This window comes from Anopheles marshallii, chromosome 3 (assembly GCF_943734725.1).
Source record: "Anopheles marshallii chromosome 3, idAnoMarsDA_429_01, whole genome shotgun sequence".
In the NCBI taxonomy this organism is placed as follows: Eukaryota; Metazoa; Arthropoda; class Insecta; order Diptera; family Culicidae; genus Anopheles; species Anopheles marshallii.
Genome location: NC_071327.1, coordinates 79932576 through 79947283, shown reverse-complemented (window position 1 = coordinate 79947283; position 14708 = coordinate 79932576). Strand labels below are relative to the sequence as shown.

Genomic DNA, 14708 nt, shown 5'->3' with positions numbered 1-14708 from the left:
TTCAATTTCTCAATCCACAAAGTGTTGAAAAGCTAATTTTAGACATCGTTTATTGAATTTCCCCACATGTGCCATGTGGAAAGCGGTGCAGCTGTGATAAAAATAAACCACCGAAAATAGTTTTCGACTTACCAACGTTTATGGTTCTCTTCCAGTCGGCAATGCAATGCTTCTTCATTTACTGTTTCATTCAGCAGAAAAGAAGCAACACCGGACACTTTCGCTTCCAGTGCTAATGGTTGGAGGTTGCTCACGCAAACGATTGCATTGCGCTTAGCGTTGGATAGCTTCCATACGCTCGCCACCAACACTAGCCCACCGTGAGTCCAACGGCCGGGCCGGGCCTGGAATTTAGTAAAGACTTCAATGCGATCGTACAGCCAAACCTCAGTCACCAAAATGCAACCCTTCCTGGCGGCTGTACTGCGGCTGTGCGTCGGACTACTGAAGGTTTGGTTGAACCGTGTTTGGCTCAAGCTGAGTCCACCCTCGGCAAACACCTGTACCGTTACGATAGGACCGGGTAAGGTGCGCGGTTTAACGCGTGTGACGCAGAGCGGTACACATTACCATCAATTCAAGGGCATTCCCTATGCCGTGCCTCCCGTCGGTGATCTACGCTTTAAGGTGAGTGATCGTTGCTGTGCGTTGACAGCGAAGTGAAACGATTGTTTTGATGACAGAGCCGTCTCGTAACCTTGTCTCCAACAGCCTCCCGTACCGCTGGAAACATTCCAAAAGCCCGTGCTGGAGTGTTTCGTTGAGGGCAGCAAGTGTTTGCAGTACGATCAGATTCTTAACGTGCTGGTGGGATCGGAGGGTGGTTTGTTTCTGAACGTTTACACGCCAAAAGTGATCGGTGAAAACTCTTCCGGACTTCCCGTCATGGTATACCTTCACGGTGGAGGGTTCCTCAGTGGCAGTGGTGACTCGTTCCTGTACGATCCATGTTACTTTATGGAGGAGGGAGTGGTGATCGTCACGTTCAACTATCGGCTCGGGCCGCTCGGATTTCTAAGCTTCCCTGAGGCCGGTGTTGACGGAAATGCTGGACTGAAAGATCAGTTGTTGGTGTTACGGTGGATCCAGCAGAACATTGCCCCGTTCGGTGGTGATCCGACCAATGTTACACTGTTTGGAGAAAGTGCAGGTGCTAAGGCGGCCTATCTGCACTATCTTTCCCCTGTTTCCAGGTACGTGTCAGTGGCATTTCAGCATCAAGAGCAACGTTTAAAGATGAATTCGTTTCCATTTATAGGAAGTACTTCCATCGAGTGATCTGTCAAAGTGGTGTCGCTTGTTCCGACTTCGCCCTGCAAGTCGATCCAAGCGCAAAGGCACGCAAGCTAGCGAAGTGTATGGGTTATCACGGTTCCAATGATAGTGAAGCACTAGGTAAGACGCAATTCATTTTTAAATCTTTCTTCACTTTTAATTACGGTCTACTGTCTTTACAGATGTCCTCCTGAAAGCACCAGCAAAGGCACTATTCAAACACCAACTAGAAACGCTAGCGGACGACGAACGCAATCAAGAATTACAGTTTCCATTCCGTCCCGTCATAGAAGGTGATCGTCCCGGTGCTATCGTCGTTCAACATCCTCTAGACGCTCTGCAAACTGAACTCGATCCTCCCATTCCCTTGATTACCGGGTGTAACAGTGGCGAAGGTATGGTCGCACTGGTAAAAGCTCAGAGGCATCTTAACGAATACAATCTCCATCCGGAACGGTTACTGCCTCCGATGCTGCACCTTCCACCAGGCGTCAACGCAAGTGAGCTGGGCAAAAAAGTCAAACAATTCTACTTCCAAACACGTCCAATCGGCGATGTCACTCTGCCGGCGCTGATGGACGTCCTTTCAGACAATGAGTACATCACCGCAACAATAACCGCGGCCGAACTGGTGGCGAAATATCAACCAAAGGTGAAACATTACTGTTACTACTTCACGCACGATGGTCGGTTGGGCAATATTAAGCACCTGCTGAATATGGCTCACCTTCCGGGTGTCTGCCATGGGGATGATGTGTTCTACATGTTCCATTCGGCCCTTAATCCAACATTGCCGGAAGACGCAGATGAAACCTTCGTTCGTAAAGCGTTCGTGAGAATGTGGTCCAATTTCGCTCACCAAGGAAACCCTACGCCGGAAGGCGGTGACCGATCAACCGGATTAACACGATGGGATCCTGTAGAACCGTGCGGGAAGGATTACTTCAGGTTGCGATGTCTGCAGATTGATACGAGCTTGAAGATGGTGCCGAATCCATTCCTAAAACGGACCACTTTTTGGAGAGATCTGTTTCGGACGTACGGATATGGCTCAAGAATGTTACCAGAGTGAGAAAGGGACAGCTATGACAAATCTGAATCTTCATATGGTTTGATCTCGGAAGTATTATATCCACTGTTTAAGTTTCTTTGCTGTATTCTAAGTGACGGATGTGTGGAATAAGTATTGATCACACATGCGGCTTATCGTGCGCTCTGTTAACAAACTGTCACTCACGGCATCGTGGCATGGCACTCGAATAAAACATTCCCAAGTCATTCTCAAGTAGTACGGCACAGTATTCCTCTTTCTTTATTAGTGTCGTCTCTGGAACTAATTAAATAAATGATTCTTATCACATGTTCTGCTATGCGAAGAATCTGGTCTAATTGTATCTGCCAGTGCACTATCACGTACCGCTGACAAAGCATTTATTTTGATTCATCCTATCGTCACACTCGGATCGTCGTGAGCTTGTACTCTGAACCCGATGGGATCTCTCCCTGCTCTACCACAGGGGGAATGCAACGGCGTCACTACTTGCCACAGTAACCGGTTGGTCGCAAAACAACTGCGTGCGGCAAGCAAAGATAGCTAATCACTTGGCTTGGTGAAATCACTCATACATGCGCTTCTCCCCCAGGGACAACAGCACCTCGTCCACAAATGTCTCAAGACTGGATCGGTACAGGGTCTGTTCAATGAAGCACTACCAGTGCTCCCGCGATAAGATACTGTGGCTCCCTATGTACAACACGGTATGTTCATGTATGTGTCCCTCTCCCCGGGAGCGATGCGAACGTGGTCAATACGTTCGCGCGCAAAGACGCGGATTTTTTGTGATTAGTTCTACTTTACCGCGCACACGGAACTGATCCGATCGTTGCCGGGACTCGTGGTTTGGTGTTTGAACGTTTCGGTGGTTAAAAAAAAAAATACGATGTTAAGCAGGGCACGTGTTCTGTTCGAATTTGCCAGCGCACTGTTACGCATTGTGTACGGATTGCTTCTGTTTGTGGTGCATCACAAATGGATACGTTTCTGGCCGCCGTCCGTTCGTCCGGTGGTTAGTGTGAAACAGGGCAAGGTACGAGGCGTTACGTCGACCTTGCCGAATGGGGGCCAGTTCCATTACTTCAAGGGCATCCCGTACGCCGAGCCGCCGATTGGGAAGCTACGCTTTCGACCACCGGTTGCATTGGAACGGTTCCGCAAACCGGTCGTCGATTGTTATGCTGAGCGGGCCAATGGAGTGCAGAAAGATTTCTTCTCACCGGTTGTCACCGGTATCGAATCGTGCCTCTACCTCAACGTGTTTACGCCCCGACTACCGGGCGAAGCGGACACAACCAAAGGAGTTCCCCGGCTACCAGTGATGGTGTACATCCATGGCGGTGGCTTCATGAGTGGCAGCGGTAGCAGCTTCTTCTACAATCCGGAATACTTCATCCAACAGGATGTGCTCGTGGTCACCATCAACTATCGGCTGGGACCGCTCGGGTTTCTCTGCCTTCCGTCCGCGGGCATCCCGGGAAATGCGGGCCTCAAAGATCAGGTACGGTGTCGTCAGCGTGTTGTTCACGCAAACCCGCTTGAAATGGAAAGTGTCAACGATTAATAACCGGTACGGGGTTGTTTGTTTTCTCACCGTTAGCTGCTCGCACTGAAATGGGTAAATGAAAACATTGCTCAGTTCGGTGGCAATCCGGATAATGTAACATTGTTTGGCGAAAGTGCCGGTAGCATGTCGACATATTTGCACTACCTATCGCCGAACTCGAGGTTAGCGTTCGCCAATCGACACGATGACTAAGTATTTGCCTAAAGCATCGGTTATCGCCACTATCGCCCGATGTGTTTAACCTTTGGCGCTTGCGTGTGTTTTTTTTTGTAGGAAGTACATCCATCGGGCGATATGCCAGAGCGGTGTGGCCATTACGGACTCGTTCTTTCAGGTGGAACCGGAAGTTAAGGCACGCAAACTGGCACGATTTTTCGGCTACACCGGTGACTCCGACCAGGGCGTGCTTGGTGAGTATGGGGATGTGTTATGTATGGAGCTGCCTTTTGGTGAGATCATCGATAAACTTGTTGATAAGATTATCACTGTGGATGGCTTTTAAAGATTTTACGACCTGGTTCTGAAGGGATTACTAACCTAACGTAGCCTTTCAAAGATATGTGACATGAAAGAGCATAAGACACAATGTTTCATTTTAATGTAAGATACATTGGTTTTAAGTGAATGGCTTCTACTTATTCTGAAAAAGTACTTAGTTTACAAAGATGTTAACAAGACAGCCAATACAACAGCAAAACAACTAACCTTTATTACGTCCATTTGAAGTCGACAATCCACTTTGAAGTCTGTGCTCGTTCGCCAATGTTCATGCTCTCTCATTGTGTTTGTTTGATAAATGATCGTTTGAAGATCCTCCAGCCGTCCAAAAAACATCACCCGAAATAGTTCAATTGTAACACAAAAAAAATGGAACCATAACTCACCGGCGCGTGTCATGCTTGTTAGTGTCCGTAACCATTAATCAGTGGCCTCCCTTCAACTTCTCCAGAAACCCTCGAACAGGTGTCAGCAGCGGAGCTGGCGAAACATCAAAACGAAGCGATCAGCGAGGCAGAGAAGCAACTGGCCCTAATCTTTATCTTCCGCCCGGTGATTGAACAGCGCCAGACAGATGACAGCATCATAACGCAACACCCTATGGATATCCTAAAGTCCTACGATACGCTACGAATGCCACTGATGGAAGGATGCAATGATGGCGAAGGTATTTTGGCGCTGCGTAGCTTGGGCAAACGATGGAAGACGTTCGGTAAGGCACCGGAACGGTTCGTGCCGGTGTTGTTGGGCAGGTCGCCTGAGCTGGACCGCGGTGTCGTAGGCCGGGAGATCCAGCGGTTCTATTTTGGTGATCGTCCCGTAGGCGAGCGTACGATCGATAACATGTGCGATGTCATGTCCGATAACACGTTCATCACAAACTCTGCCACCAGTGCTGAATGGTTGGCAAAGTTTCAGCCGAACGCGCCCCACTTTCACTATCGCTTCTCGTACGTCGGTCGGTTTAGTTTGATCAAACGCCTCTTTATGCTTTCCCACGTGCACGGCGCTTGCCATGCTGATGATACGATGTATATGTTCAAGTACGTTATCTAGAATCCGAACATGATCGGTGTAGTTACATAATGTGCCTGCTAAAACCATCCTCAAATGTTTCATCCACAGTCCTGGCTTCCTACCGAAACTGCCTCCAAGTAGCCCCGAGTGTCGTGTGCGAGACATCTTCATTGCTCTCTGGACTAGTTTCGCGAAGCATGGTGATCCAAACCGTGACGTGCCCTCCAGCTTGGTACCGGTGCGGTGGGAACCAGTTCCAAAGATTGCACGCGATTCGGACGACTTCCAGCTGGACTGTCTTGAGATTAACACCATACCGCGAATGGTACGAAACCCGGGCGCCGGACGAATACAGCTGTGGCGAGGACTGCTGAAAAAGTATCGTTCCGGCTATCTGTAACGTGAAGTTCGTCCAACGTGCCAGAAGAGTGTCAACGTTTGTGGGGCTACATGGTGATATTAACAGCCAGGTGCTAATGCGTGTAAACCCGTTCGCCAAATAAATGTCTGGTGTAAAATTCCGTAACCAGCAGTCACTTTTTTTCGTCCCACCATAACTCAAATATTTATCTAACTGTTCGTATATTTGGCATCACAATTAATAATTGCGGGCTTTAAAACAAATGCCTCGATAAAATGGCAAGGGCAAGTACTCGTACTCGTGCAAGTTGTGATTTCCCGAAAGGTTTTGGTTGAATGTTCAAATCAATAAAAAATTGCATGTTTCACAGAATGTTATAAACTTAATGCTATTTCAGGTAAATTTTCAAATTAAGATCAGCTTCATTTTTAGCATCATTAAAAGCTGTTTTATCCAAAGTAATGTCAATTTAATAAAATTAATAAAGGTAATATATTTATCTTCCACAAGCAACGTATACGAAGATTGATTAGATGAACTTTTGGTATAACAAATATATTTCTTGAAGTGTTGTGGACGACTCAAGCGCACATTGGTGTGTTTACAATCGCGGTGGAGCCACGGTGCCGTTCAAAGGTGGGATGCATTTGTATGCGTTCAAGCTTTATTTTCTCTGCTCCCCACCCAAACAATAAATTTCATTTCTGCCAGGGATGCGCAAGCCATCAAAGTGGAGTGTGTAAAATAATTTAAATAAGAGTAGAGAAGGGATAAAAGACCTTAGAGTTATTGGTAGTTGCTGAAACATAACTATTTGTGTTCTTTGTTTGGAAAATGAATTAATCTCGAATATTCTATTTTTTATACGGGAAGGACATAATTCAATTCAATTTAGGATAAAATTATAAAAGCATTTAAAACTTAGATGCATTAATGCCCACGATACAACTACTTCATCAACACGGTTCTCACATTCAAATTCAAGTTGCAAACGCCAACGAGTGGACAGTTGGACGAATGAACTATTTAAATAAACATTGTAAAGGTCATTTAAACGATTGCGCACCACTGGCACGAACGCATTCTGAACGGAGCGCCACCATTCGCGGGACAAACAAATCTACCGTCTGTACACACCCTTCTCTGAGCGAGAGCCAGTCAGTCAGTCAGTCGGTCAGTGTGGTTTGTTTGTCCGTCAGTTTGTTAGTAAACCGCCAGCTGATCGGTCGCGGTCGAGCCGAGTGCGTGTGTTCCTCACCGTTCCACACCGAAGATCGCTCGCCCAGTGCGTGCATGCTTGGGTGCGTATACGCGAGATAGATTGGTACGATGGTGGAATGGACTAATTTGTGGCAATACGTGCTAGCGGTGGTGCGATTAGGAACAGCGGTCATCGCGTTCCTGGTGCATCATCTCCACGTGCGTCTACGTCCTCCACGTGACTGTCCGGTCGTCACCGTACGGCAGGGTAAGCTGCGTGGTATTTCAGCCCGCCTCCCGAATGGCGCCCGTTACTACTACTTCAAGGGAGTGCCGTACGCGGAGTCCCCGGTCGGGAAGCTACGCTTCAAGGCACCAGTTCCTTTGGAACGGTTCCGCAAACCGGTTCTGAACTGTTACGCCGAACGGAGCGACTATATTCAGCTCGATTTCTTCTCCGGTTTTGTATTTGGTTCGGAAAGTGGACTCTACTTGAATGTCTACACACCCCATCTTCCAGCCGATGGGGAAGAGCCACCGACCAAAGCAAATGGACTACCCGTGATGGTGTTTTTGCACGGAGGAGGTTTCGTATGTGGAAGTGGTAGCAGTCTGTTCTACAATCCGGAGTACTTTTTGCAACGAGATGTACTCGTCGTCACCATCAACTATCGCCTGGGTCCGTTTGGGTTTCTTTATCTCCCCGAAGCCGGCATCGAGGGAAATGCAGGCCTCAAAGATCAAGTAAGTGCTCCGTTCTGACCTTCGCAAATCTGAGCAGCAAGCATCGATTTTACGTCTTGCTTTTCCTCTTCAGCTAATGGCACTCCGGTGGATTAATCAAAATATTACATGCTTCGGAGGCGATCCAACCAATGTAACGCTGTTCGGTGAAAGTGCTGGCAGTTTCTCGGCGTATCTGCACATGCTCTCACCAAACTCAAGGTATCTTTCGACCGGAACAACTTTCTCGATCGCGGTTTATAAGATCGTTGCTAACAAACTTTCCATCTCTCGTAGGAAATATTTTCATCGAGTTATCTGCCAGAGCGGGGTCGTCTGCTCGAGCTCTTTCATGCAGGCAAACCCACTAGAGATGGCCTTCAATCTGGCGCGTCATTTTGGGTACAGCGGAACAAGTCAACAGGGCGCGCTAGGTAGGTTTAGAGATGCTTGCTTTTGCTTGTTTTTCTTCCAGATATTTCGATGCGGGCACTTGATGCAAATTAGCTTTGCAAAAGGTTTCTTTACGATGCGAAAAATAGTTTTCTTCAGAAAATGACAGTTTGTAGATTACTTTGTTTAGTGTCGCTACTCTCATTAAGCAAACTAATAGTTTTTGCAATAATATCTTATGCAAATGTTAATAGTTGTTCATTTTTGCAATTCTGTTTCAAAGCAGTTTGATAGTAAACTTTTTCAAAATTAACGAATCCTATTCATACATCGCGTTCGCACATTTATCTTACAGAAACCCTGCAACAAGTTCCAGCAAAACTATTAGCCACTCACCAACGTAAAGCCCTCGGACAGGGTGCAGAAAAACAGGCTGATCTTGTCTTCATCTTTCTCCCAGTCGTGGAGCAAACGCTAACGGAGCACTCCATCATTACGCAAGCCCCAGAAGTGCTACTGAAATCGTATGACACACTCCGTATGCCCCTGCTCGAGGGCTGCAACGATGCGGAAGGCATCCTCGGTCTGTACATTTTACGAACCAAGATTCGCGCGGAAGACATACGGCATCTTCCCGGACGCTTGACGGCAAAGCTGTTCCGTCACCTGACGCCCACGGAGCGGACCGAGGTGACGAACAAGATACGCAGGTTTTACTTCTCCGACGAACCACCGTCCGCGTGGTCTACCGATCAGATCAAGCACCTGTTCACAGATGTGATCTTCATGATGGATTCCGCCATTAACGCCGAATGGTTGGCCAAGTATCAGCCGAACCTTCGGCACTACCATTACCGCTTCACGTACGACGGTCGGTTCAGTTTGCTGAAGCGATTGTTCTCTAGTGCGACCGTCACGGGTGCATGCCACGGTGACGATTTGATGTACATGTTCAAGTAAGTACCGACCGGCCATTGTATTTCATAACATTCAGATATTAAAGAACTTGCTCTGTTTCTCCATTGCAGTCCCATGTTTTTACCAAACTTTGCACCTTCCAGTGATGAATGTCGAGTGCGTGATAATTTTGTAGCACTCTGGACCAGTTTTGCCAAGCATGGAGATCCGTCAGTTGATTCGCGCGATGTGGTAGATGTGCAGTGGCGTCCAGTAGGGAAAATTCCACGCGATGGTTCGACGAACTTCCAACTCGACTGTCTCGAGATCAATGTGCAGCCGAAAATGCTGATCGATCCGTGCAGGGAACGAGCGTACTTTTGGCGAGAATTACTAGAAACTTATCAAACGAGTCACCCTTGAAAGCGAGAAGAACACTTTTGTGATAAAAGGTAAATGTATAGCTGTTAGTGGAGTAAGGTAACTATCAGACATTAGAATAGTGTCTAAGGAATTCAGTACATGACATTGGAAAACAGATATCAAATGTCTGACAACTTAAGGTTTCTCTACATTTTAAATAAGCAAAGCTTTTATGTAAGCAGGTACTTGTGGTTAAAATATACAAACTATCTCAAATCACCCTCTTTCAGAACCTGTGCGTAAAAAATATGTCATTTTATTGCTTTGGATTACATTTGTTCCCTGTTTCGTTCGAACTACGTCCCATATCGTAAAAACCTTCTCATAGAAGCTATACACTATCGTACATCAATGGTTATGTGAATGAAAACGTTAAACTACATTGTTGCTCCATAAACCTGTTCGTTGTCTGTTTGTACTGCACACTAAGCAACCGCTCCAACTCACTTTCCGTGCAGGCGCTTCAATCGGTAAAGTATGAACGATAGGGCCATTTCGTTTGTGAAGCGTCCAATCGTGGTGTAACAGAGATTAAGACACTGTATCGTCAACCGAATGTTGGTTTGATCGCGGTCCGGAAGAAGCTTTAGCTTGCTATCATTCCTGTACGTGTTCCACTCGAGCTCGTCCTCAACCGTCGTCTCCACCAATTCTTGGTTGTGCTTTAAGCCTAACAACTCTCGCAACTGATGTTCGGAAGATTTTTTATGCTGCGAATGGTTGCCCTCCTCTTCAACTGGGAGTTGTGTGTATGTACCGTTGGCACCTGTCAGTACCGTGTCCACGTAGTTCTGGTTGATCTCATCCGGCAGCTCCTTGACCGTGTACAGCCGCAGCTTATCAGTGAATATCGCACGATACATCGCCTCCACCTGGCGGTAGCCGTCCCGCGGTGATATGTACTCCAGCGTCGCATCCAGTTCCTCCTTCGTTAGCAACGGTCGGCAGATGTACTCCTTTTGTAAGTCCAGCGCGTACTGGTAGCCAGGAATGCCAACAAGGCGACGCGTCAAAAACATGATGCTTTCGTACGAGAGAAACGGCATGTAGGGCATGAACGCATCCACGATAGCACCCATCATGTGGCGGAGCAGTTGTGTTTCGAGCTGGAGCGCAGGTACGAACACGTAACGGATTACAACGTGACAGATCATCTCGACCACCTCCAGCCGGAACAGACACATGTTGTGTTCATCCTCAACACCGAGCATAAACCCGATCACCGCCCAAAAGTGCACGAATGCTTCGCGATCCTCGCGATTGTTATAGCGAACGCCGAGCAGATGCGGTCGCACCAACGGGAATCCCATAAAGCCAAACGTGGTGAGCGCCATTTCCGGTTGGCTGATGAACCCTAGGTTACGCTTTTTGGCGCTATTTGAGGCACTCAGATGCATGCGGCGAACCTGCGACAGGGATTTCCATGATCTACAACAAGAATTCATTTACTAGCGTTAGAAAAGCTGTGGTAAGTCACGAAAAGCAGGACGATAATTACTTTGATCCCGGCACCAGCTCACACTCGTACCAGTCGCTCATGTGCAGAAACGTGGATATGTAGCGCTTGCGGGCTGTCTCCGTCGTATTCGACTTGTTCGTGTGCTCCAGAATGCGAAGCCCTTTCGGATCGGCCAACAGCACTAGCAGACTGCAGAAGTTGGCCTGTAGGATACCGAACCGGTTGTCGCTGTAGAACTTTTGACCGCGTTTGAATTTGGCCTCATCGAACCAGGCTGGCAGGCGTGTGTCCAGATCCGCCCCAGTTCCAACATCGCACGGTTTGCTGAAGGCCGCAAAAAGACGTATGAAGTACTGCTTGGCCTCTGTGATGAAGGTGGGAAGAATGAGAATTATTACAATGATACTACCGTCGGTTTGTGATCTTTTTAATATCTCCAGAATAAAAACATAATTATGAGTATCTAGTTAATTAAGTTTTAGAAAGAACTCCTAACCTACATTCTCCTACTATAACGAATTTCACAACGAGATACAATAGTAAAGACACGAGTAAATATAGATAAAAATGAAGAGAACAATATCAAAAGGAATTATGCAATCATGAGGAGCGATCGTGATGTCAAAGTTATTCGAGATCTTAAGAATTTACCACAAAAACGCTGGTGGACTTTGTAATACTTTTGCAACAGGTTGCTCTGATGGCACCGGATCACTTAGCTAAGCAGGTTTTTTGTCTTTCAAGTGCATATAGAAGGCATCGTCCAGTACAGATGAATGAGTTCTTTGAATAATAAGAAACTTATTGTATTCCTACAGCAGTTCCAAAGATTGAAAAAAAAGTTACTTCAAGGCGTGACAAACAAGGAAGTCAATACGTTTGCCGACAATCGACTATTTCCATCAATATGGTTCATAAATTCGATTAACAGCAGTAACAAAACCATTCCACATTGTTCGCCAAACATTGCTGCCACCTTTTACCAGCGCAACGAACCACCACTATGAACGAAGCGGATATTCGCATTCTCATTCCCATCCGAACAATTAATTTCAAACCCTATTTTCTACACACATCAACCCCCGGTTTGTGATTTCGCCAGAATCATCTTTGCTTGCGGTTGGAGAGAACATTCCACTTTACGCGTCTCGTACGCCCGAAAAGCTCGTTAGAACCTCCGCTACTCCGCAAATCCCTTTCGTCATGCTCGCCGTCATGATCGTGTGCTATTCTTGGCAACAAAGCTTTCCGTTTCGATCTTCAAAAATTACGATTCTCAAGTGGACAGCAAAGTGTGACAGGAGAAGTAAGGAATGAGAATTGGAAACCACACAACATCAGCAACTTCTTTTCACATCGCTCTTCCAGACTTAAAACTACACCCCGTTGAGTAAATCGCTACAGTGTCGGTAAGTTGGGGCGTTTTTTTTCTTGTTGCTCATGAAAATTGCTGGATCATTTATATTGTATTTGAACCCCGATCCCTTCAATACAATGGGGACCATGTCTGACGAGCTGATCAGTGCGAGCTTACATAAGAACGCTACACCTTATGGATGAGTGGGGGAGGGCTGGTGCTTAGCTCAAATCGATCGTAGGCTTCCCGCGGCGTGTCTGTCTGGTACGGCTACGGCAATGCAAAGGCAAACTAGCAAGATGAGTGAGTTTACCTCCCAAACACGTGAGCTAAGCGACACCACACATATTGACGTGCACAATCTTATCACCGTACAGTATCAAGCTGGTCAGTTTTACCCCAGCTGATTAAACTATGGCCGTCGATTGTGCGCCAAACCCGAATTCGATACGTTTGAGGTCAAGTGCAGCATTTGCTTCGATCGGATGTATATTTGAATGCAGTTTCTAATTCATTCAACTGTCCTACGCTAAATCTAAACCTATTTGCTGGTAAAACAAATATTGACTAACGATTATTCAAGTTTCGTGTTCGCTGCTTAGCGAAAACACAATATAATTCAAACGAAACGTCTCAATTAAATATGCATCAAGCTTACTGAACCAAATCGGCCGGTTTTAGTCACCGTTACGGATCGCTTACATGCTCATTTAAATGTAATTATTATTGTTTCCGTTTTTTTCGCTTACTCCCAGCCGGTGCCGGTGGATGGACAGAGAAGACGAACTCACTATTTAGCGCCCGATCGCTGTGATTAGCATGAGCGTTTGTAGAATGAACGTTAAGTAGAGCCATTTAATTGTGTTCTCAAACCGGGGGGTTTTCTAGACTCGCGATAGCGTGCTGCGTTGTAGATGGCGTGTGGAGGAAATCATCACTTTTCCAACACTTTTCCTACTGCGCTGAACGCTAATTGTTAGTGAGCTTGCGTATTGTTAAACGTTTGGATTTTTCATTACTCGATACAAACACGCGTCAACTGATGAGATTGTCATTTCACACGTTGTTGTGTAAAATCGTTGCAACCGGTCCATATGCTACTCGAACAAAGGAAAACAACGACTTTGAATGTGACACATTGCACTCTGGCCGATTGCGCAGAATCGTGCGAATGGTGGAAAATTCGTGCAGGGGAAAACTTCGAGCAGTTTTGACAAGGATCCCCACCGGTGAGTTTTCAGCTTTGCGAGTTCCGTACACAACAACAAAGTGCTGCACTATCGCATTCTGCACCCTTACGGTCCGCTGTTCGTAAGGATGCATTTTCACTTTCACGCGGAAAAACACTCCCCCACGTTTACCTTTCTCCTCCTCCGTAAGCTCCATCACCGGCGGGACGGTCATCGTGTGGTAACTGTATTCCCTACAGAGCGCTCTATCGATTCACACCGCCACTGTCAGCCAGCTTCGTCACACCAGCACAATAAAAATAACTAAAGAATGTTCCAAATTTCGCAACCGTTTGCAACAAAACCCGTTTTGCACCCACCGTCACACACTCGCGAACTTCAATAAGTTTTGAAGCATTAACAAATGGAACTAAAGATTATAGAACCACACACAACCGCTTTATGTGGCTTTGTTTTGATGCTTAAACAGTTGCAAACAGAGCGCATACGCGGACAAGTCTATTGCCGTCGGAGGACCGAGCTTGTATAACCCAGCGTCGGATGGTGAACGCGCCGAGAACCCGACCTAGAACGAACGAGCGTGATGGTGAGCAAATAAAGCGGGATACATCATCCAAACATCGCCATTACATTTGAGCAATAGACAGAGAGAGAGAGAGAGAGAGAGAGAAAGAGAGAGAGAGAGAAAGAGAGAGAGAGATAAGTTGTAAAGGTATCAATAAGAGGATCATTTTCCTCATGGCCCTTCTCAAGATCATAAACTGTTGATCCAAATCGATCAGGATTTGCAATATATGCCGCATGTCCCTGTTGGAAGGGATTGTTTTGTGGGTGTTGGTGCATATTACGAAAAGTTTCCTTACTCTCTCTGTTTACTATCACACGAACGCCCTCTGTATACATTTACTCAACCGATTTTAAATCGACAATGAAGCTTGATCAAACATCGTTGGTACACATCGAATGCATACTTTGTTTATTGCATTTATCGTTTTATGGCTGCATAACGGCCGTGCGAAATTCATCATCCCGCAACGTCGCTCTGGAGACGCATTGAGGAGAGCTTTAGCAAGATTCTAATTTATTCGTGTAAGCTTCCAGTAAAGCTGCAGGCTTGCGTAATAAGGTCCAGCTACTAAATATTGCCACTTGATGACTGGATGGAATATGTATGCATAGTTGTATAAATAAAAACGAACAAGCAGACTGTGAAAGATTGTAACTTAATAGCGGAATTAGAATCTAAATGAGCGGGATTTTCCCACCTCGTTAGTAGTTAAGATTACAAGTCAGC

The 14708-nt window shown here is 46.4% G+C and overlaps 3 protein-coding genes across 3 annotated transcripts; 2 read left to right on the top strand and 1 right to left on the bottom strand.

Annotated features, from left to right (window-relative positions):
* The first annotated feature begins 399 nt into the window (after positions 1–399).
* Positions 400–2347, top strand: LOC128715582 (esterase B1-like). The gene is made up of 4 exons (XM_053810488.1): positions 400–627; positions 712–1193; positions 1259–1395; positions 1458–2347. The coding sequence occupies exons 1-4, from the start codon at positions 400–402 to the stop codon at positions 2345–2347; spliced, it is 1737 nt and encodes a 578-aa protein (XP_053666463.1).
* Positions 2348–3242: 895 nt separating this feature from the next.
* Positions 3243–9408, top strand: LOC128713213 (uncharacterized). Its single transcript, XM_053808074.1, has 11 exons — positions 3243–3830; positions 3930–4057; positions 4170–4306; positions 4846–5437; positions 5520–5789; positions 5836–5893; positions 7093–7716; positions 7790–7917; positions 7993–8129; positions 8444–9044; positions 9117–9408. The coding sequence occupies exons 1-11, from the start codon at positions 3651–3653 to the stop codon at positions 9406–9408; spliced, it is 3147 nt and encodes a 1048-aa protein (XP_053664049.1). The 5' UTR covers positions 3243–3650.
* Positions 9409–9851: 443 nt separating this feature from the next.
* LOC128714243 (uncharacterized) lies at positions 9852–13628 on the bottom strand. The gene is made up of 3 exons (XM_053809118.1): positions 13586–13628; positions 10907–11231; positions 9852–10836 (listed from the first exon to the last, which is right to left on the bottom strand). The coding sequence occupies exons 1-3, from the start codon at positions 13626–13628 to the stop codon at positions 9852–9854; spliced, it is 1353 nt and encodes a 450-aa protein (XP_053665093.1).
* Between the last annotated feature and the right edge of the window lie 1080 nt (positions 13629–14708).